At 44.9% G+C, this 23,691-nt stretch overlaps 1 protein-coding gene across 8 annotated transcripts in view; it reads left to right on the top strand.

Moving 5' to 3' along the window:
- LOC142501084 (heparan-alpha-glucosaminide N-acetyltransferase-like) overlaps window positions 1-23,691 on the top strand; it is a 202,256-nt gene that overhangs the window by 96,289 nt on the left and 82,276 nt on the right. For all 8 annotated transcript variants that reach the window (XM_075610413.1, XM_075610415.1, XM_075610416.1 and 5 more), the window contains 3 exons: window positions 8,622-8,734; window positions 10,780-10,904; window positions 14,257-14,383. In XM_075610413.1, coding sequence (XP_075466528.1) covers window positions 8,622-8,734; window positions 10,780-10,904; window positions 14,257-14,383 — 365 coding nt within the window. The remainder of the gene's footprint in view (window positions 1-8,621; window positions 8,735-10,779; window positions 10,905-14,256; window positions 14,384-23,691) is intronic.

Raw genomic sequence — 23,691 nt, forward strand, 5'->3', positions numbered from 1 at the left:
TGTACAAGAACTTTCTGAACACACAGGTGACATCGGGAAGAAGGGAGCAGCAAGAGGAGATCAGACGCCTCCCCTGCCTGCGCTCACCAATATTATACAAACTCACTTTTACAAATGATTTTTAGATAATGATAGATGTCAGAGTTTGGTCACTAAATCCCCCCGATGACACACACACACACACACACACACACACACACACACACACACACACACACACACACACACACACACACACACACACACACACACACACACACACACACCCCCCCCCCCCCCCCTTAAACCTGTCGCTGGGACGCCTTTCCTCTTTAATGTTAGATCTTCAAGGATCTGCCGAGTAGTTTCATATTATAACGTTACAAACCCTGTACATACAGAGCAGAAAGGGATTAACTAACAATGCGGTGGATCTCCATGCCTCCTATTCCTGAGCCATTATACATGGGGCCACCAACAGGTCAGGTTTCCAGGATATCCCTGCTTCAGCACAGGTGGCTCAATCAAAGGCTGAGCCATTGATTGAGCCACCTGTGCTGAAGCAGACACTGATTGAGCCACCTGTGTTGAAGCAGGGATTGATTGAGCCACCTGTGCTTGAAGCAAGGATATCCTGAAAACCTGACCTGTTGCCACCCCTGCATTATTACACGGTGTATAAATACCAAAAAAAAGAAGGAGAATGAAATAATATTACAAACGTGCCTGACCGCCTCTCCAGGCCCCCGATTTGTCTTTTATTTTGCAGGTAAATACAGGGGGTTTATTTTAAGGCAAAGGATGAGGTCACCAATGTGCTGCCCTGTATTGCAGGCCCTTCTGGCAGCTCAAGGGTTAAGGCAATAAGCCCTTTCATTGAGCAGCCCGGAAACACGCAGTTCAGCGCGGCAATAATTCCGTTTAGACGAATAGGGTGATACTTTTAGCAACATAAATGAATTCTGGACGCTTTTAAGGACATTGGCTTATGGGAATAATGAGCTCCTTACCTAGTTTCTACATTACCTAGTTTATACATCAGATTCGAGGAGATGTAGCGCAGATCATATTAACCCTTTCAGTGCCAGGAGATGTTGCGGTGCCTTTATGTCCATTCCCCGCTGCTTTTTAAAGCCACATTTTAGAGGTTGCATTCCAGGTAAAAAATACACAGTACTGACCCATATCCTGTGCCCTGCACTGCAAGCCCAAAATGCTCATATTTGTTTCCTACTGTTTGTGTATGTGTCCAACCCCGCACCATAAAAAGCAACCCAAGCAATATCCTACATGTGTTTTTTTTCCAATAAATCAGTTACGTAATATTAGATAAAACTAACTGTTTTTGTAAATTGAACTCTTAATGCTGTTTTGAATTAATATATTGCGCGTCCTTTGATTCCTATAGCAGGTTACAGCCACCTCCCCAGCAGTGCAAGATGTTTGCAACACTTTCCCGTTTGATAATTTGTTGGAAATATTCCCAGTAGTTTGAGCTGCAAACTGTGACAATAGATAAATAGTAATATAAGGATACACTGTAGCTGCTGAGTTAGACATATTGAAGGATTGATTGAAACTGAAAGGCAGCCATTTAGTGAACCCTGGGAAGCAGGATTTTGCGGATTGATCCCGGGAGAACGAATCGATCGGCAGCTTTAGATCATTCGTTTTCAATACAGGTAATCAAAGGCTGCATATAATAAAACAATAAATAAATATATATTTAAAGTGCCGCTCGGATTGCGTCTTTAAATTGCAAGCAGCGTATCCTCTTTTCCTCTGATAGCGAACATTAGTCTAGGTAGGGGTTAGTGCAATGCACATGTAGTGCAGGGGTTCTCCCTCACAGACGTGACCAACGCCAGTCCTCAAGGGCCACCAACAGGTCAGGTTTTCAGTACATACCTGCTTCAGCACAGGTGGCTCAATCAGTGGCCAACTGTGCTGAAATTGGGATATCCTGAAAACCTGATCTGTTGGGGGGTCTTGAGCACTGGAGTTGAGAACCCCTGATGATGTGCATAAATTGCAATTCCCACTGCAAAAAAGCCCTATTACACAAAGCTGTGCATACAACAAAGCAGGCACAGGAAATGCCTAACCCCAAGAGCTTATCATCTCGTTATTTAGACTGGAATTGTCTTGTCTTTAACCATTTTGTCACCTATACGAGGACCGAGCCCTAAGCACCGTTTCCTCCTCCGAATCACAATTACTTGGCTCCCGTCATTCCAATCCTGGATTTATTTTTAATTATTATTACCTTCAACATAATTTAATATTTTTGTAGCATTTAAAAAAAACCCCATGCAGTTGTTATCTCAGATAATACGCAGTAGCTGCTGCTAAGTGGGCACTGGTCTCCGGAGTGGGATGGCAGACTGCGTGTCCGGAATGTGCTGGATGGGGAGGAGAGCGGCATTATTACTGCTAATGTATTTACTGTAACATACAGATCCTTTTGCCTTGGTGCAGACGACTGTGTCTAATAATCTCACTTTATCCTGCAATGAACAATACTGAAATCCCTTCTACTTGTATCTTAAAATATCTTTTTTATTTTCTTTCCCTTTTTCCATGTTGATCATAACAGTTTGGAGTTTAAGTCCGAAAGTCATTAAATATATCTTAAATCATAACACAAACAATAAATGTGAAGCGCTCGTTTAATTTCACATATAAAGTTTAAAGGGGCAATCTCTCGTAGGGCCATATGCTATAAAAATGACAATGGCCTCTTTATTGGGTAATATCCGGATGATTGACACTGCACTCAATTCTGACCCCAATAAGTATTATTAAATGATTTTGAATAGCTAATATTTTGAGTTGGGAGGGGTTTGGACATTTCCCCATACAGATGTCCCACCGTCCCAAGAAATGCGATATGTAATTAATTTCCAAAGAAACATAGTTAGCCAAATGTTTACTTTTAACACAGTTCATTTTTTTTTTTTAGATAGACAATTAGATTGTTAAATTATTTTACAAAAAGTAATTTTTTGGCTGATTATGTGGGATAGCATCTTTTACTATAATATAGGACAGATACTGACCATATGGAGCATGCCTGAGTAACAGCCACCTCTCATTCCTAGTGTAGCTTAGGCTGCATATAGCATATATGCTGAACAGCTAAATAGTCCGGAAACGTCATCACCATAAATATTGACAGCACGGCTTTTCCAACAGCAGGAAGTATTTTTTTGCTGTAATTGCATATAAATAAATTGATGTTGTCAATCTAATGCAATAAACTATTATGCTGCTAAAAACCTATGTCAGAGCTTTAGCAATGGACAGTTTTTAATGGAAGCCCTTCCGAGCTGGACTACAAAGACATTACAAAGGCATTTCAAAGACTAGCAAGATGGATATTGACAAAGTGGTGTCTGATATCAGCTGTGTTGTTCCTGAGGAACTCTGTGATGTACAGTATGCATTAAAATCGTTCAGAATATATTTTTTAATTAATACGGCTAACCCCAGATGTCCTACTGTATTCTGTTTTATCCTGCCTCCATTTCACAGAATCCAAGAGAAAATAAGAGCTTTCTAAAGACTGAACTGTCAGTGTTTTTTCTTTTTTCTTTTTCTGAACCAGTTTTAATTAACCCAGGTTGGTGCCGGAGAAGACTCTCTGTAAGTGAAATAGTTAATGGCATGTCTGAATGAGCAAACCATGCAATATCCTACATGTGTTTTAGAAATCAGTTCTATAGTATTAGATACTACTTACTACTTTTAAATTATTAAACTCTCTTATTTCAGTGAGTTTTAATATACAGAGCATCTTTTGATTTCTATAGCAGGTTTAGCACACCCGCCCAGCAGTGCAAGATCTGTGTAACACTTTCCTGTTTGTGATAATATGTTGCCAATATTCCCAGCAGTTGGAGCTGCAAACTGTAAAAATAGATAATGTTACCGTAGTTATATAAGAATACATTGTAGCTGCTGAGTTACACTGATTGAAGGATTGATTAAAACTAAAAGGCAGCCATTAAGTGAACCCTGGGAAGCAGGATTTTGCTGATCGATCGCAGGATAACGAATCGATCGGCAGCTTAGGTAATTAGTTTTCAATAAAGGTAATCAAAGGCTGCATATACACTTGGATTGCCTCTTTAGTTAATTGATGTATCCCTTGATATGAGAGACTTATTTGAAATAGTTTTTTTGACCGCATTGTTTGATGGTGGGAATGAGGGAGACTGGCTTCCAATGAATGAACCCATCCCTTAGGATGAGTGGGTACCAATTGTAATGCCCCACCCAAAACTACCCATGGCCAGTTGGGGGATTTCTAAATCCTGGAGCTTGTTTAAAAGGCCATAGCAAAGCCTCAGGGTTATCCAGACTTGCAAAAGCCGATAGTCCAGCAAATTAATTCGCCTAAATCTCCACCTTTTATCCCACGGCCATATTAAATATTTGACACCGTCAATGGGTTTTAACCAAAATGAGAGAGATTCTGCGATCCTGGTCCCAAGAATAACATATTCATGAGCGTGAGTAATATTTTTTTCACAATGCATTGTGGGCGGCAGTGGAAGGGTTAACTGTTTATTGCAGAGTACCTGCAGAAAAAAAAGCTAAATTAAAATCAAATACAAGTGGCAGGATTCAAAAATCTTTCTCAAGATGAATGCTGACAAGTACTCAAGTTAATTGAAAACCTTTTCACTGATGAAAATCTTTAAGGAACGTCAACCAGAAACATATGTACCGTATGCAGCCATTTGGCTTACCCGTTCCTCTGGTAATTGGGATTCTTTTTTTGGTTCTTGATAACCTGCGTTGCTTATGTGTGTTTGGTTAACGCTCTGGGATGTGATTGGTCCCATTTGAGGACCCAGGAAGTCTGGACACAATGTATGTATCAAGCTGGGAGACCATTAAAGTGCCAGGTACAATATGTGCCCTTAAGTATCTTGGTACTTTGTATCTTCATTCAGTGCTTAAGCAGCAAAGTGGGGAGTTAGGCTGCGGTCCCAGTAATGTCCCCTCCCTCTCCCCCTCCCCCTCCCCCTCCCTCTCCCCCTCCCTCTCACCCCTCTCCCCCTCTTCTCTCTCACCCCTCCCCTCTCTCCCCTCCCCCCTCTTCTCTCACCTCTCTCCCCTCCCCCTTCTCCCCCTCTTCTCTCTCTCCCCTCCCCCCTCTCTCCCGTTCCCCCTCTTCTCTCTCTCCTTCTCATCTCTGTCCCTCCCATCACTTTCCTTTAATACCTTATTTTGTCCCCAATTCTCTCTGCCTCCTTACTTTCTCCTCCCGTGCCAACTGACTTCCTCTACTTCTTCCTTCGTCTGCTTTCTGTGTAAACTTTATAGGTATCCGACTCTCCCTATCTGCCACCAGGCTGTGTGCATTATGATGTCACCAGTATGATGTTACGTGCCAGATACATAGCCTACCAGGTACAACACCCGGGGGCTGACTTGCTTAGAGAAATTGTGATAACTCACAGAATTAAAAATAGAATGTATCCAATTTCCGCACAGAGAAACCCTGCTCCTTGGTCTCAGTAAACATCATGCTAAATGTGGCTATGATTTCTTAAGAGGTGTCCCATTGCCTAGCAAACAGACCAACAACTTTCCCAAATACAAAGTAGATTAGAAGGGAGTAAAGGGAGAGGGGTTTTAAATTAGGAGGGAGATGTTATTCTTGTGATTTCACACATCTTCTAATCCTGTAGCGTTCAATTTGACAAATTGAAATGAAACTTCAGCCGTTCCCTGGTTCCGTGTGGTGCAGTAATATGAGCGAGGCAGCAGTGCCACAGTAGCAACGAAGAGGCTTCTGAAACTGGAATACTAACATGAAAGAATGAATTAAGATAAAGCCCAGTAATCAATTAATGACACAGCCCTAAGAGGAATATCTGCACTGTTATTAAAATAACAAAGGTGCTGGGAAACACCCTGCTTAATCCAGCATCCGCTCTGCCTATAATCACCAATGCACTTTCAGGCAGTATGTCTCGATCACATACTAGTTACCTTAACACAGGGGTGCCCAAATCCAGTCCTCAAGGGACATCAGCGGGTCAGGTTTTCAGGTTATCCCTGCTTCAGCACAGGTGGCTCAATCAGTGGCTCCGTTGCTGAATGCACACCTGTGCGGAAGCAGGGATATCCCGAAAACCTAACCTGTGGGTGGTCCTTGAGGTAATATACTTTGGCTGAAACCGGGATTACCTATAAGGAACAGGAGAAGCAAGTTGAACATCTTTGCTATTTAGAAACAAATGGAGAAAAACTTCTCCACCAGTGCTCAAAATGTATATTATATGCTTCTCCACAGATGTAAATAAAAGGCTATATAGCATCATCTTCAATAATCCTCTCCTCAAATGCACCTTTGTCAGAATGTCCAGGCCTATGAATGTGAGTACTACTGAACTAAGGTCATTGATGCTCATTGATAGGGGTGTACAAGAATAATGGAGACAAAGGGATGTCAAGGGAACCTATATAGTAAAAGGAAATCTCACCCCAGTTTCCGTAGTATCTAAAACAGCAACCCTTAGAGCTAGACCATAATATAACAAGTTCTTCTAAATGTGCATAGTACTCACGACAATTTTAATATATGGTCCGCCTGGTTCCAGCATGCTCTCAGCCCAGCATGTGTAGCAGAGTGAAGTCTCCCCCAATGGAGAGAGAAATGGCGGTGCACAGGGTGCCGACAGGTGCCCCCTTCCGTTCCGGAAGTAGGAAGTGAAACGGATACTGGATGACGATTTAAGATGAAAGATTTAATGTACAGCATTTGTGAAAATGCAGATGATGCACGAAACGCGTCAGAGTTCCTTCCAAAGATGATCTTTTTTAACTGATGTTGTTGCTGTTCATTAAATATTTTTTATTTATTTTTTGCTATTTAGGCTGAGTCCCCTGTGCGGCGCCGGGTGTCCGCGCTATTTTGCAAGCGTGGGCGGGGGGGGCTTTGCAGGCAAGCTGAGCGCGGTTCAAAGTCAGATTTTTTTTTTTACTAAAGCGCCAAGTGTGGGTGAGCATCCGTGCACGAGTGCGCGCTCCGCGTGAGCGGGGACATAAAAATTGAAATAGCCAGAAGCAACCTCGCCAAGCACCGCGTTGTCAGCGCGCTCAGCGGCACAGGGGACTCAGCCTTAGACTGGTCGCAGATACAGCACTGTATCTATCTTCATTCAGATAGATAGCCATTAAAGACTGATAATGGCTATCACACCATAGTGCATATAATCCATTGTATGTACACACACCATACACCGCACAGAAACAGTCATACATTATCATACATGTGTTGCAAAGCAGTCATCACACGGCTTGCCTATGGCCCAATATTAAATGTACTTCTTGGAGTCGAGCGAACGTAGTTGAATGGTTTTATACATACGCTGGAGAAGAGATCTATTTTAAGTCTCCTTTCTGCCCACGTATCACCCACATCCCCCTTTCCACCAAATATTTGGTGGTTTAGGAGCGTGGCAATCTAACCTGAACACCGCTCGGCATATAAATGGCACTCCCCACAAAACGCCACTGATTGGTCAGGCCCAAAAGAGGATAGAAGCCAGTCACATGCAGTGTGCAGCATGTTGGACAACGTGTTAAGGTGTGCTGCTTCCGCTTTAATTGTTCTAATGATGGGCACTATAAATAAATATGAAGCAACAGATCTAGCACAGGAGTCGCAGCAGCAGCAGGCCGCACTGATTGCTGATATCCTGGAGGTTAATATGGAGCTCTCTACAGAGCCCAGTGCAGTGCACAGGTTACCACGGTAACCACACGAGCTATCGATGAAGAAATTCATGATTTTTAGCACAAAGACACATTACTAAACTCATATAAGCTGCCGGGAGGATTGCTGCCTTAATGTACATATTATAATTGAAGTTAGCTATTTCTTTATTACTCTATCCAATGTTTACTACAGGGGACACCAAGTCCAGTCCGCAATGGCCAGGTTTTCAGGATATCCCTGCTTCAGCACAGGCAGCTGAATCAGTCCCTGCTTCAGTCCCTGCTTCAGTGCAGGTGCCTCAATCAGCGGCTCAGTCCCTGCTTCAGCGCAGGGGCCTCCATCAGCGGCTCCGTCTTTGAGCCGCTGATTGAGCCATCTGTGCTGAAGCTGGGATATCCTGGTGGCCCTTGAGGACTGGAGTTGGCTACCCCATGTTTAGTATATGTTCCTTTATCAGGACCGGTCTGTGTTAGAGGGAAGACGCTGTGCTACATTGTGGACATTTTAGTTAACCCCTTGAGCATTGCGGTCTCACCCGGCTCTGACTGAGGATGAAATGTGTGTGATGTTACTGAAAGCTGTACCACGTCACTGACCCGGGCACCCACGTCACTGACCCGGGCACCCACGTCACTGACCCGAGGCACCCACGTCACTGACCCGGGCACCCACGTCACTGACCCGGGCACCCACGTCACTGACCCGAGGCACCCACGTCACTGACCCGGGCACCCACGTCACTGACCCGAGGCACCCACGTCACTGACCCGGGCACCCACGTCACTGACCCGGGCACCCACGTCACTGACCCGGGCACCCACGTCCCGTCTCACTCCTGCATCACAGTTTGCATGAAGTATAATGCCTACTCCTCACTCCTGCTCTTCTGCTTCTGTTCCTGCAGTGTCCTGGCGCTGGGCGCGGGTACCCGGGGTCCTGCAGCGCCTGGGATTCACCTACTTCCTGGTGGCTCTGATGCACACCCGCTTCAGCAAGGAGAACCTAGACGGGGAAGAGGTGAGTTTCTGCAGTCTCCTGTTTCCCAACAGTGACCCTAGTCAATTTTGCAAACGAAAACATCATGGGGGAAGCCATATTAAAAGTGACCCATAGAAAAGGACTATTATTGGGGCAAACGCTGGTCCCATTCTTCAGTGTATCACAAGTGACCAACAATTTACTCAAGGGGAAAAACTGCTGCAAAAAACACTGCACCGGACGTACTCATCGGGAGCGTCCCGTTACTTTCAATAGGAATATTTTTCCCTAATAAATCTGGTGCCGTTTTTTGTTGCCTTGTTTTGCAGTCGGGAAAATGACAAGTTTCCTAGGTACTGCAGATCAGGTTAATGACAGCCCAGCCTTCACCATGTAACACTGGCAGTGCCCTAATGCCATACCTGGCAGGACAGAGGTCCTTGTGACGTACCAGAGATGTCATTCTGTTTTTGCTCATTTTCTAAAGCAGGGGCAGTCAACTCCAGTCCTCGAGGGCCATCAACAGGTCAGGTTTTCTGTATATACCTTCTTCAGCACAGGTGGCTCGAATCTGTGCTGAAGCAGGGATATCCTACAAACCTGACCTGTTGGTGGCCCTTGAGGACTGGAGTTGGCCACCCCTGTTCTAGAGGCTGATCAGTATGACCTCTCCATGAGCCCAGTCGAAATGAGGTCACTCCACTCCATTCTGGAGTAGGGCGGGCCGGTCGTGGCCTTGTGATTGCTACTGAACCAATCATATGGCTGCCAATCCGGGCAGTCCAGTGGCACTTGGGTCCAAACAGGTTAAGCTCTTCAAAAAGGGTGCACCAAATGACTCCTGTAACTCCTAAACCTACATACAACTCCCTACTGTATAAGTCTTCAGTCTTGTTACCGATGCAACTGTGTCCTTCACCCCCTCCTATTGCTCCTTGTTCCACATGCAAAGCCCATCGATGATAGATGTTGAGAAATTAATATTGTAAAAAAAAAAAAATCAAAGTTACTTCAAAACCCATAATTAGATTGTAAGCTATTCGGGACAGGAACTCCTGTTCCTAAATGTTACTTTTATAGTGTGGCACAAATAAATTAGCATTATAATCAAAACCGTAGAGTGTTGGATCCCCTTTTTTCCTGAGTATTGCCCTGGAATTACTCTGACAGGTACTCCTTGAACCAGCAGCACCGGTAAATTGTATGTATTTATTTTTTCATTGTGGTGTGCAGCATACTCCTTTATTAACTTTTATGGCTGAAGCACTTCTTTCCCATTATATGTTATTTGTAGTATTTGTTATTTATATGATTGTCACGTGTATAACTGCTGTGACGCGCTATGTACATTAATGGCGCTATATAAATAAAGATATATACATACATAGAGTACATAGGCGCTATGTACCATGCTCCTGAAAAATGCATTGGGACGCACAGAAGAAAATCTCTGTTTCACTGTCATATTGATAAATGTCCCTTAAATGTTACACAGATTGTTGATGCAGAAGCAGCATGTGATACATGTCATTACATAACCTCCCGCACTCCTATTGGCACGCGCCTCCACCTGACTGACACATCTTGTAATGTAGTTCCAGCAGGAAAACGTAGCCAAATGCAATGTATCAAATGACACCATGATCCAAAGTAGGCGGATAAATATGTGTATACAAAATAATTTCATCAGCATTAATTTTAGGGCAAAAGTGGCATCTGCCGTACGTGATACATACCCCTCTAATTGGGTTTTTTTCCCTCATGGAAGGTGAAAGTCACGACTTTAAAGATCAGAGAGTTACCAGTAAACGTTACAAACTGCAGCTGTGCGAGGGCTTGGTACCTTTAAAGGAAAGTGCAGATTGTAGGATTTCCGTACTTTAATCCCTCCAGCAGCAATGCTGGGATGTGCAGAACATCATGTAATTGCTTGTTGCACAGAAAGCACGTTGTTGAAAACAAGCAGGAATGATCCTGCTGACCAGCATGAAAGAAGGAAAGGCTTTAAATATTGATGTCTGAGCTAAGTCTCCCTAAAGTGGCCCAAAGTGCTTCTCTGACTATTTATCTTCTCATCTCCGCAGAGCCATCAGTGGAAGGCTGCAATAAGAGATATTGTCATGTACTGGCCAGAATGGACCATCATTATTGCTTTGGAGACAATCTGGCTGTGTCTGACATTTCTCCTACCAGTACCTGGATGCCCAAAGTAAGATGTGAGACCACAATATTAACAATAGTGATTATAAAGTGTACTTATATAGTGTTGCCAGTGTAATACAGGTGGGAAGACTCCCTGGTCCAACCAGCTTACATTCTAGTAGATTTGTAGCTCATTCATAGCTCCAAAGACAGGGAGAGGTATATAGATAACTCTCAAATAAAAGGCTCTTGCTGTTTGGGACAAGGAGTTGGAAATACGTCTTGAACAAGAATATCCCTCTTTAGATTCCTACTAAAGGCTGATAAAGGAAGTTTATTCCTTCCCCGATTACTAGCATAGAAAGGCAATACGGCACAGTGGTTTTTCTGGGATACAATGGCCTTTCCATTATATCAGGGTCTACAGCATTGTTAGTTAAATGTGTAAATACTGGAGATGTGTGAAGTTTTTTTGCGGGTTTGAATCCGTCAGAGATCGTCCGGTTCGGCCCCAATTCACCTTTTTTGGATTTTTTGTTCTGTCACTGAAAATCCACGTGGGGGATTAATAATCCACAGTTAAAGGGTTAAAAATCTGCACTCAAGTAGAGGATATGTGTGATATTCCTCGAGAGCCGTGGTGGACGGGGGTAATGGGGGCGCCCCCTCCCCCTTTTCTTCTCCCCCCCTACCCTCCCTCTCCCCTCTCCCCTCCTCCCTATCCCCTCCCCAGTTACTTTCCTGCATCTTTTTGTTTGTTTATTTTTTACCCTCCCTATATATGGTTAAAGTGCGGTTATGCCCGGGGTCCGCCCAAGTTATTCAGGCGTGCCTATATAAAATTTAACTCAGGCTGTCCGATATAGGTGGTATTTGGTTTATGTAAATGTTTTTTTTGTTTTTATTTTCCCCTTCCCCATTTTTTTTTGAAAAACCCAATAAAAATATTTGAAACAAAAAATAAATAAATCTGCCCTCAGATTAAATCTATGGGGAGAGAGAGCGGATTTGTAACAATCTGAGTGCGGATTTCGAATTCAATATGGAATCCGAGTGCGGATTCTGAAAATCCACCCGTATTCTATCCAGCGGCAGATTCGGATTAATCCGCCTGGATCTTTTAGTAGCGAATCTGCAGATATTTTTTGGTAGGGGGGGTGGATTTGGTATAAAAAAAATTCCAGGACTGCTTTGCCCATCTGTAGTAAATACTACAGTCTCAATGAAACATTAGTTGTGAGTAGGCTAGATCAGGGGCGCACAAACTTTTTTTTGCGCCCCCCCTCTACCTGCTCTCCTCTGTTGTGCGCCCCCCCCTACTTACCTCGTGCGACGTCAGAATGACGTCACGTGAACCGCAGCCTCATTTGACGTCACGTTACCAAGGCAACTGTGACGTCACATGACCCCGCGGCGTCATTTGATGCCCCGTTGCCATGGTCACGCGTACTGAAGCCGGCTGAATCCCGGTAAGTTGAGGTTGCAGAGCCCTCGCGCGGTCCCCCGGCATTTAATTTAAATGCCTCGGGGAAGAGCGTGCGACCTCTGCAACTGCCCGTGCCCCCCCCCCCCACAAAACTCGAACCCCACAGTTTGCGCACCGCTGGGCTAGATTACCATCTGATATTCCACCTTAATACCAAACAGTAATCAAGGACCAGTTTGCAGGGCAGCTCGGCACCTTTCCCCAGATCTGAAACCAGCTCTGGTCAGTGCTACCAAGTTCTACAGAATCCTCTCTATCAAGGCGGAGTCGAGGTTTTATTGTCTGGACTGAAGCGTGAGGGGAAAGATTCTTGCAATACACATCCTATATGGTGCAAATTGAGTGGATTATGGAGAGATGATACCTCCTGAAAAGGTTATAACTGGGATAAGGCGTTCTCCAGGCATTTCAGAATAAAATATGGCTGCCTGATATGCCTCTGCAAATAAGATAATATCAGGACATATATCACATGCAACAGGCTTTCAAGTAATAATGCCCTACAGAGAGATTTTTAGTAGCCTCTATTTTTGGCAACACCTTCCGTTATAACACAATGACACAATGACACAAACGTCTCAGCTTATCTGCATTGTGAGAATGTCGGCCTCCTTTTCATCTCCCACATCTTCTTATACACAAAATACATCTGGGCACCGAACTGGTTCAATGGGATATGGAGAAGGGTAGGCCGATATTTACTAAGCACCAAGCGCTATTCTATAAGACACCATTAACTGCGATGGGCCATAAGGCGTCTTGTGGAATAGCACTGTTTAGTACACATGGCCCTATAGTTTATAGAAAATGAACAGCTGGCTGGTAAGATTGTTTGCCTCCTCTAGATTGATGAGGATAAAGTTTGCTTACTAAATGTGCTTCTATGAAGAGGCTACTATAAGCCTTTAATGTGGGCTCTTGTTTTTTCAAGTCAATACAGACTTCAGTTAGATAGCCTTCTTACAACTACCAGTTGTCCCCACAGACTTAGATGGGAACCCCCTCTTCAAATTGAGATCCCCACTCAAACGTGAATCAGTCTGTTGAGAGCTATGTGCTGCCCAGGTCTACTCTTGGTTAGCTTGTTCCAATTGAGCAAGAGTTTAACTAGACTCAAACTACCTTTATGGAGCATCTTAAACAGAAGTTAGAAATAAGAAATAGTTCAGATAATGGACCACACAAAAAAATCTGTACCCTTCCCAGTTGCTTGTAAAACCATTATCTGAGATTTTCCCCTCCACTCTTCCAAGGCCAACCCTTGTACTAGTTTCATGTGTGGTTGAAAAGCAGACGCCAGTCACACATCCGCTTTTAAGAATAGAAACTTCAGGCTGTAAATATCTTGATTTTGGAAATCTTGCATAAATAATGTACTGTGTTGTGTGGATGATGGTCAAATAATGTGGATGTGTCCTGTGGCTTCTAAATTGACATTGCAAAGGCATTCAGGCCTTGGTTACATGTAAACATGTTCCAATTCTCAGAACGTTATTGGGTCAGGCCAATGTGTAAACGTCCCTCTCATTGAGGTGTGGCTGGAACTGGAGGCCGATCTCTTCATAGTCTGCACCAGTGGTGGCCAACTCCAGTCCTCGAGCCACCAACAGGTCAGGGTTTCAGAATATCCCTGCTTCAGCACAGGTGGCTCAGTCGAAGACACTGATTGAGCCACCTGTGCTGAAGCAGGGATATCCTGAAAACTGACCTGTTGGTAGCCCTTGAGGACTGGAGTTGGCCACCCCTGTTCTACATACTTGCACTGGAACAAGGGATCATCAGGAGAATATAGAAACAAATGACGTTCAGCTCAGAGTCGGGGTTTCCCAGATAGTGAAAGAACATGTGCTTAGTATGGGTGGGACTGCCCCTTTATTAGACCCTGCAGAGCTGTAACCCGGACTGTAACGTGAATGTGGTCGGTTTTCCTTAGAGGTTACCTGGGCCCCGGAGGGATCGGAGATTATGGGCAATACCCGAACTGCACCGGAGGAGCAGCAGGATACATTGACAAGTGGCTGCTTGGAGCAGCGCATATCTATCATTACCCAACTTGCAAGGTAACCTGTTGCAGTAACAATGTCTCTTCACGTAGCAATACTACCTCCCTCCTCCCCCTCCTTTTGGTTTCTTATTTTTTATATATATTTATATATGTAAAGAGTGTGACAATGTGTAATCCTACACTCTTACCTAAACTGGCAATCGCTTGGTGATCCTGTTTTAAATCTGTACAAATACTGATTGTGTGCCTAACATAATGGCTGCCTTTCAGTTTCAATCAATCATTCAGTCAGTGTAACTCAGCAGCTACAATGTATGCTTATATTACTAAGATAACATTATCTATAGTTGCAGCGTGCAGCTCAAACTGCTGGTAACATTGGCAACAAATTATCACTAAGGAAAGTGTTCCAAAGGTTTTGAAATCAAAGAATGTTTTAAAACTTATTAAAAATGGCATTAAGAGTTGGCTAAAAAACAAACAAACAGCTAATATTATCTAATTACTTCACAACTGATTTATTTTAAAAGATTTCACATGTTTTGCTGCTTTAATCCTCCGGCGCTGAAAGGGTTAAACTGTCAATCCCACAACGTATGTTGGGGCTGCAATAAATTAAAAGCACTTGTCATATAACATCTTCTCTACACATTTAAATTTAAAAAAATAATAACTTTTTCCAGAATCCCGAGTGTTTTATTGCTGTACAAAAACAAATGTAACAGTCGAACTGCTGAAATCATGTTACAGCTGGGGTGCGCAAACCTTTTGCCCTGCGCCCCCCTGCCTGCTCTCCCCCACTGCTCGCACCCCCTATGTGACCCCACTGTGTCATTTGATGCCGCATTGCCATGGCGACGCGTCACCCGAAGCCGTCTGAGGGAAGGGAACTTAGAGCCTTCGCGCAGTCCCCCGGCCTTTAATTTAAATGCTTTGGGGAAGAGTGTGGGTTCTCTGTAAGCGCTGTGCCATCCCCAAAAAAATGTTGCGCCCCCCCCCCCCCCGTTTGCTCACCCCTGCACTAGATGAAAGCTCTGCTGTTCTTAAAGCTGCAGTTCAGGCAATATCCTGCATGTGTGTTTGTTTAAATAAATCAGTTCTGTAGTAAGAAAAAATTCTTTTAGCATTTTCTGTTTTTAAAAAAACAACTTTGAAAGACCAATTTTCTTGTATTCTATTTTAACAGCCATTTGCTAAGGCACTGCCCCCTTCATGTCCTGTCACAAGCCCTGGCACACCCCTTTGTCAGCCCTGCCCTCCCTCTAGCACATGTCAGTGCAGGAGTGCTCATGAATATTCATGAGCTTCCACTGAGAGACAGAAGCAGAAGAAAAACAGATCCCTTCACTAATTATGTCACCAAATTTCGCCGATCAATACATGGAGAACGAATTGACCGGCAGCTATACAGTTCTTTAGGTAGTTAGAGATTGCCCACATGAAACTATTGAAGTAAAAAAATAAATTTAAAAAAAAGACTGAACTGCAGCTTTAATAGATGGAATTATAGTGTACAATGTTGGTTCTCTGAAAAGGATCACAACTTACAAATAATCTGCATTTGTCCAGGACCAATATGGCTACTAGTACTTTACCGGCCATTAAAGATGCTAGAACTGGACACAGGGGCAGGCAACACAAGGCCCTGCAGTGTACAAAAACACAAGGCACTGCAGTGTACGAAAACACAAGGCCCTGCAGTGTACATAAACACAAGGCCCTGCAGTGTACATAAACACAAGGCCCTGCAGTGTACAAAAACACAAGGCACTGCAGTGTACAAAAACACAAGGCACTGCAGTGTACAAAAACACAAGGCCCTGCAGTGTACAAAAACACAAGGCCCTGCAGTGTACAAAAACACAAGGCACTGCAGTGTACAAAAACACAAGGCCCTGCAGTGTACAAAAACACAAGGCCCTGCAGTGTACAAAAACACAAGGCACTGCAGTGTACAAAAACACAAGGCCCTGCAGTGTACAAAAACACAAGGCCCTGCAGTGTACAAAAACACAAGGCACTGCAGTGTACAAAAACACAAGGCACTGCAGTGTACAAAAACACAAGGCACTGCAGTGTACAAAAACACAAGGCACTGCAGTGTACAAAAACACAAGGCACTGCAGTGTACAAAAACACAAGGCCCTGCAGTGTACAAAAACACAAGGCCCTGCAGTGTACAAAAACACAAGGCCCTGCAGTGTACATAAACACAAGGCCCTGCAGTGTACATAAACACAAGGCCCTGCAGTGTACATAAACACAAGGCACTGCAGTGTACATAAACACAAGGCACTGCAGTGTACATAAACACAAGGCACTGCAGTGTACAAAAACACAAGGCACTGCAGTGTACAAAAACACAAGGCACTGCAGTGTACAAAAACACAAGGCCCTGCAGTGTACAAAAACACAAGGCACTGCAGTGTACTGGCTGATAGAATATTTCTAAGACAAAAAGACCTAGTGCTATTTGTACATCCAACTTGACAAATTATATAGTTAAATACTTATCTGTTTATCTTCTCATAAGCAAGGGTCATTTAATTCAATTCTTTGGCCACAGTATTTTAAGCCTACAGCCACGTCACGGTGTGTCCCATCTGCAGGTCCTAACACTGCGGCACCTGCAAATAGCTCTCATCACCTATTTCAATTGGTAAAGCAACTTGGAGATACCTTCCATTGGACAGGGTGTGTGAGAGAGAGAGAGGGTGTGAGAGAGAGGGTGTGAGAGAGAGAGAGGGTGTGTGAGAGAGAGAGGGTGTGTGAGAGAGAGAGGGTGAGAGAGAGAGAGGGTGTGAGAGAGAGAGAGGGTGTGAGAGAGAGAGAAGAGAGGGTGTGAGAGAGAGAGGGTGTGTGAGAGAGAGAGGGTGAGAGAGAGAGAGGGTGTGAGAGAGAGAGAGGGTGTGAGAGAGAGAGAGGGTGTGAGAGAGAGGGTGTGAGAGAGAGAGAAGAGAGGGTGTGAGAGAGAGAGGGTGTGAGAGAGAGAGGGTGTGAGAGAGAGAGAGGGTGTGTGAGAGAGAGAGGGTGTGAGAGAGAGAGAGGGTGTGAGAGAGAGAGAGGGTGTGAGAGAGAGAGAGGATGTGAGAGAGAGAGAAGAGAGGTGTGAGAGAGAGAGGGTGTTAGAGAGAGAGGGTGTGAGAGAGAGAGAGGGTGTGAGAGAGAGAGAGGGGGTGAGAGAGAGAGAGTGTGAGAGAGAGAGAGGGTGTGAGAGAGAGAGGGTGTGAGAGAGAGAGGGTGTGAGAGAGAGAGGGTGTGAGAGAGAGAGGGTGTGAGAGAGAGAGGGTGTGAGAGAGAGGGTGTGAGTGAGAGAGAGGGTGTGAGAGAGAGGGTGTGAGAGAGAGAGGGTGTGAGAGAGAGAGGGTGTGAGAGAGGGTGTGAGAGAGAGAGGGTGTGAGAGAGAGAGAGAGGGTGTGAGAGAGAGCGTGTGATAAAGAGAGGGTGTGTGAGAGAGAGAGGGTGTGAGAGAGAGGGTGTGAGAGAGAGAGGGGGTGTGAGAGAGAGAGGGGGTGTGAGAGAGAGAGGGGGCGTGAGAGAGAGAGGGCGTGAGAGAGAGAGAGAGAGGGCGTGAGAGAGAGAGGGCGTGAGAGAGAGAGGGCGTGAGAGAGAGAGAGGGCGTGAGAGAGAGAGAGGGTGTGAGAGAGAGAGAGGGTGTGAGAGAGAGAGAGGGTGTGAGAGAGAGAGAGGGTGTGAGAGAGAGAGAGGGTGTGAGTGAGAGAGAAGGTGTGTGAGAGAGAGAGGGTGTGAGAGAGGGTCTGATAGAGAGAGGGTCTGATAGAGAGAGGGTCTGATAGAGAGGGTGTGAGAGAGAGAGGGTGTGAGAGAGAGAGGGTGTGAGAGAGAGAGGGTGTGAGCGCTATTTGCAGGTACAGCAGTGGTAGGACGTACAGATGGGCCATGACGTGGCTGTAGACTGAAGATATACAGATGAATTATATAGTTAAATACTTGCTGTTTGATGTAGCACTGGGCTTTTTTGTTACTCTATACACCAGGTCACAATGCTAGTAACAGTCCTTTTGACTCAAAAATATATGATGTGGTGGATTTGAGTTTTGAGCTTACAGGGGCTGTGTGGTTGGGTAGACCAGGGGTGCGCAAACTTCCTGCGCTGCCCCCCCCCCCCGCCTGCTCTCCTCCTGGGTCGCGCCCCGCCTCACCTCTAATGTGGCGTCAAATGATGCTGCAGGGTCATGTGACCCGCACCGTCATTTGACGTCACGTCTCCATGGCAACGGGCGCCATTTGACGCCGCTGTGCCATGGAGACATGTGACTGAAGCCGGGTCAGTAAGTTTACAGAGGCCTCGCGCTCTCAGCGCGGGGCCTGTGTAATCGCTGCAGCCCCCCCGAAAAGTCTCGCCCCCCGCAGTTTGCTCTCCCCTGTGTTACACCACATGGCACTTTTAGAGGCTAATTGGACAATCAGATTTAACTGAGAGTGCAGCAGTGATTCAAAAATGGCACTGAGGGATTATAAACTGCAAATGATGCTTTTGAATCAGTATGTTCAGGAACAAAGGGACAGGCCCTTTTATTTTTCATCACATTTTATATATTTCTCGCTCAATCCCCATGGACATGTGCAGAATTGTAGGTCCGTTATGTAGAGTCACACTATACAAGAAGCACAGATTAGAGACCCTCACCTAAATTGATGTCGCTGTATTGTCAACAAGTACCAGATACGCTGCGGGAGGTTCGTGCTCATTCAACGAGAAATAGGCATGTTTCCTTCACAGCTCGTAAATGTGTTACACGGTTACAAAATTACTAGAAAGTTTGAGTGTAATGTGTTCAAAATGTCGTCCTGCCGAAACCCGCAGCCAAAGAGGAGAACGCCACTGTCTGATTTCATCATTAATAACGCGCTGATCCAGCTGCTCCCCTCCTGAACGATACGTTGTTTTACGAATTCGCTTTTTCAGTCCTCCCGGCGACCGTCCTTTACCGGGAAAAAATTAATGTCAGCGTTTTGGACCCTAATTCCTGCTCTGTCTCCAGCGCTTTGTAACGTTCTTAACTTCTTAGCTAAACACCATTTTGAAACTGCGCACTTCATGATGTCATCACGCCGTCACCCATTACAAAGAATATTTATTACATGATCAATATAAATATAAATGATCTCCTGCGGCAGACCTGTAATTGCTAAAATTTTCATGAAAATGTAGTGATTTTTCTGGAAGATAAGATGAAAAAATTAAAGGGGTCCCAAATTTTTCATGAACAGTCTAGAACAGGGGCGGCCAACTCCAGTCCTCAAGGGCCACCAACAGGTCAGGTTTTCCAGATATCCCTGCTTCAGTACAGGCGGTGCAGTGAAAGACTGAGACACTGATTGAGCCACCTGTGCTGAAGCAAGGATATTCTGAAAACCTGACCTGTTGGTGGCTCTTGAGGACTGGAGTTGACCATCCCTGGTATAGAACGGCTCAAGGAGGTCACGGTGACTTGTGACCGGGACATTAACCAGGGAAAACATTTGGGAGACTTTGCTACGTGTTCCAGGCCTATCTGTGAGCAAAGGGGTTAACTGCGCCTGAATATTATTAACAGGAGTCGTAATACAACGTATCGCGGCTTACTCAGGAGGCCGTAAATAACGTCCCCTATTAATAACGTCCCCTATTCATTTGCATGACCTCATCTGTGATTATGGGATGTTTTTTTTTTCTGTTTTGATTGGATGAATTATTTAACACACCTCACCGAATTTTAATGTATTGCTCCACACAGTGAACACTCAGACTTTTAATCCTTCCTTTATTAGGAGGGTGTCAGCCGTACCCTTTAAATCTTATTCAGATCCAAGAGAAACGAGATGCTCTTAAAGACGCCTTCACTCGGGGGGAAATTGAGATAAGTTCAAAATATGGTTTTATTGATCCTATGATTGTAGAACCTATTTTTAAAGTAAAGTGCGTGTGTGTATGTATATATATATATATATATATATATATATATATATATATATATATATATAAAATTAACATCATCTTCAGCCCTTGTCGATCCAGTGCTTGACGGAGGGCTCCTCAGTTATCTACTTGCGGGTTCCCTCTCTCATATAAATGTGTGTCTGTGTATGTATGTATGTATGTATGTGTGTATATATATATATATTGTGACAGAAACCAGGGGATGGTAATAAATTCCATATATAGGGCTCACAGGATACTGAACAGTTTCTATCCTGTTTGGCCTGGGAGTGCAGCCTTATAATACATGCACTCCATCCCACAGTTTGGCAAGCGCTGGAACTGAGGGATGAGAAATCCAGACCCGAGTTTGTCTGCCACCTGATTTCTGTCACCTGTCATGCTAATTAGAAATCAGGTATGTAAGACTGATTTCCTGTTTCCTCTCCCCAAGAGCCTGGAGACAGGAAGGCTGCTGGAAGCAGAGAGGGGAAAAGCCTCTCCCCAAACAGGTTAAATGTTTAAATGTTTCTGTTCCTTTTTGTCTAAAACTGAAAAGTACCTTGTTTTGTTGTTGGAAGTGGAAAAGCCACTTCCACCCTGAGTTAGGGAAAATCTAAGTTAAGTTATCGCTCAGGTGAGCAGCTTTTTGTTTTGATGTGTTTCTGTTGTATGCACTGTGGCAGTCTCAGTGCCTGGGACTGAATAAACCAGGCATAGCCTGTTTAAAGGAACAGTACGTGACGCCTCCTCATTTAACCTACCCTAAAAGACCGTGTTCTAACAGTCCCGGACAAACGGCGGAGCCCCGGAGTAAGCTGTTTGTCACATATGGTGGAGAATGCGGGCAGAACACTAAAAGGTCTGCGGGTTAAAGAACTTTGAAAAAAAAAGGTTTGTTTTTTTTCTCTCCAAACTAGATGGAAGACGTGGTGAGTGCGCTGGTACGCAATGTCGCTGTCCAGAAAAAAGCGAATGAAACCCAGCAACAGCTGTTCATAGCCCAGCAAAAGACTTATGCAAACCAGCAAGAGACTAATGCAAACCAGCAACAGACGAATGCAGCCCTGCAAGAGGCGAATGCAAACCAGCAAGAGACAAACCACTTGCTGAGAGAGGAGCAACAACGGTTCGCCCAGGGCTTACAGCAGGAACTCGAGATCCTGAGGGGGACTATCAGTAACCTTCCACTGGCAGAGGCAGCCCCATTCCCGAAAATGACCAGGGCAAGCCACTACCTCCAGAAGATGGGGCCCTCGGATGATGTGGAAACCTATCTTCTCACGTTTGAATGCACGGCACAGAGAGAGGGATGGCCAGAAGCTGAGTGGGCCAGTCTAATCGCACCCTTCCTAAGCGGCGAATCCCAAAAGGCTTACTTTGATCTAGAGCCAGCCGAAGCTAACGTCTATGCAAAATTGAAGTTCGAGATCCTCGCCCGCCTCGGCATAACCACGGCTGTTCGTGCCCAAAGATTCCACGCATGGTCCTTCACGTCGGATAAAGCCACCCGAAGCCAGATATATGACCTTATCCACCTCGCTCGGAAGTGGCTACAACCCGAGATGAACTCAGCAAGCCACATCGTGGAACGGTTGGTCATGGACCAGTTCTTGAGGAAACTTCCCTCTGCCCTACGCCGTTGGGTCAGTCAGAGTGACCCCCACAATGCAGACGAGCTGGTGGCCCTCGTAGAAAGGTACAATGCAGCAGAAGAGCACCCGCAACCCATAGTCGTGGAGCAACCCCACTACCCAAGGTTCCAGGACTCTTCCAGAGACGGTAAAAGGGTACCAGGGTTAAGGGGGGCTGAAGAGCGACGACCGCCTTCACAAAGCACCAGTAACAATGGCTCGCACACTAAGGGCAACAGCCAACATGGCGAGCCGAAAAAAGGCTCTAAGTGGGACACAGACTATGTACCTAAATGTGTAAATTGTTATGAGAGGGGCCACACCGCAAAAGTCTGCCCACTAAATGCTGAACCCATGAAATGCAACAACGTTCAACCTTATTCGCTGTGGTCCCAATGTATGGGCCCTAGCCTAGAGGACCCCTTGAATAACCATCTGTGGGCATTTGTAAAGGTTAATGGTAAGAGGGTTCGGGCACTTCTTGACTCTGGGAGCATGGTCACACTAGTGTCCGAATACCTGTTGCCCATTAAGAAGAAACAGGTAAACAGTTCACAAAGAGTGGCAATTTGTTGTATACATAGGGATAATCACGAATATTCCACTGTTGATGTTTTTTTTGAAACAGAGTTTGGTTCGTTAGATTTCAAAGTGGGTATAGTACCCAAACTGGCACATGATGTGTTAATAGGGACCGACTTTCCCCATTTTCTAAAAATGTGGTCCTCCTCTCAGAATAGCGCCCAGAGTTCGATAGCGGACCATAACGAAGTAACAGAAGAAACAAATCCTTTCCTTTTTTCAGAAATAGAGGTTGACGAGTGCCCAAATAAGAAGGGGAAAAAGGAGGAGTGCTGTAAAATTCCCTTCCCCATGGCTACCTTGGTAGGGAATACCCCAAATCAAGATGTTGAACAGGCACTTACCACCCCAGAACAGGATAAGACCCTCGCTGATCTAGAGGTCAGTCCTGGGAGTTTTAAGAAGGCCCAGTGGGAAGAACTCACATTAGCAGTAGCAAGGGGGAATATACGGGACGAGAATAGTACTCCTGGCCAACCAGATAGGTCACTTGCCTACCCCTACTTCGAGGTAGAGAATGACCTAGTATATCGGGTTGATAAAAGGAAATCAGTTACAACTAAACAATTGTTGGTACCACGGACATTCCGTAATGTAGTATTACACCTCGCACATAGTCACCCATTGGGAAGACACCTAGGGGTGGAAAAGACAAAAGAAAAGGTTCTCCGAAGCTTCTATTGGCCTGGGGTTCTGGCAGAAATTACAAATTATTGCTCCTCATGCCCACAATGTCAGATCACCGCCCCGTTCAAAGTGTACCGTAGCCCATTGGTACCCCTTCCAATAATAGAGGTGCCATTTGACCGGATTGCTATGGATCTAGTAGGACCCCTAATAAAGTCCGCTAGGGGACATCAGCATATATTGGTAATATTAGATTATGCCACCCGATATCCGGAGGCAGTTCCCCTACGTAGCACCTCTGCTAAAAACATAGCAAAAGAGTTAATAGTTCTGTTTTCCCGGGTCGGAATTCCTAAAGAGATCTTATCTGACCAAGGAACACCATTTATGTCCCAAGTAACAAAAGAGTTAGGTAAACTCCTAAAAATCAAGCATCTCAGAACCTCAGTCTATCATCCACAAACAGATGGTTTAGTGGAGCGGTTCAATAAAACCTTAAAGAGCATGTTACGCCGGGCGGTCAATAAGGATGGGAAAAACTGGGATTGTTTGTTACCATACCTGTTATTTGCCATTAGGGAAGTACCCCAATCATCC

The sequence above is a fragment of the Ascaphus truei genome, chromosome 8, assembly GCF_040206685.1.
Source record: "Ascaphus truei isolate aAscTru1 chromosome 8, aAscTru1.hap1, whole genome shotgun sequence".
NCBI lineage: Eukaryota > Metazoa > Chordata > Amphibia > Anura > Ascaphidae > Ascaphus > Ascaphus truei.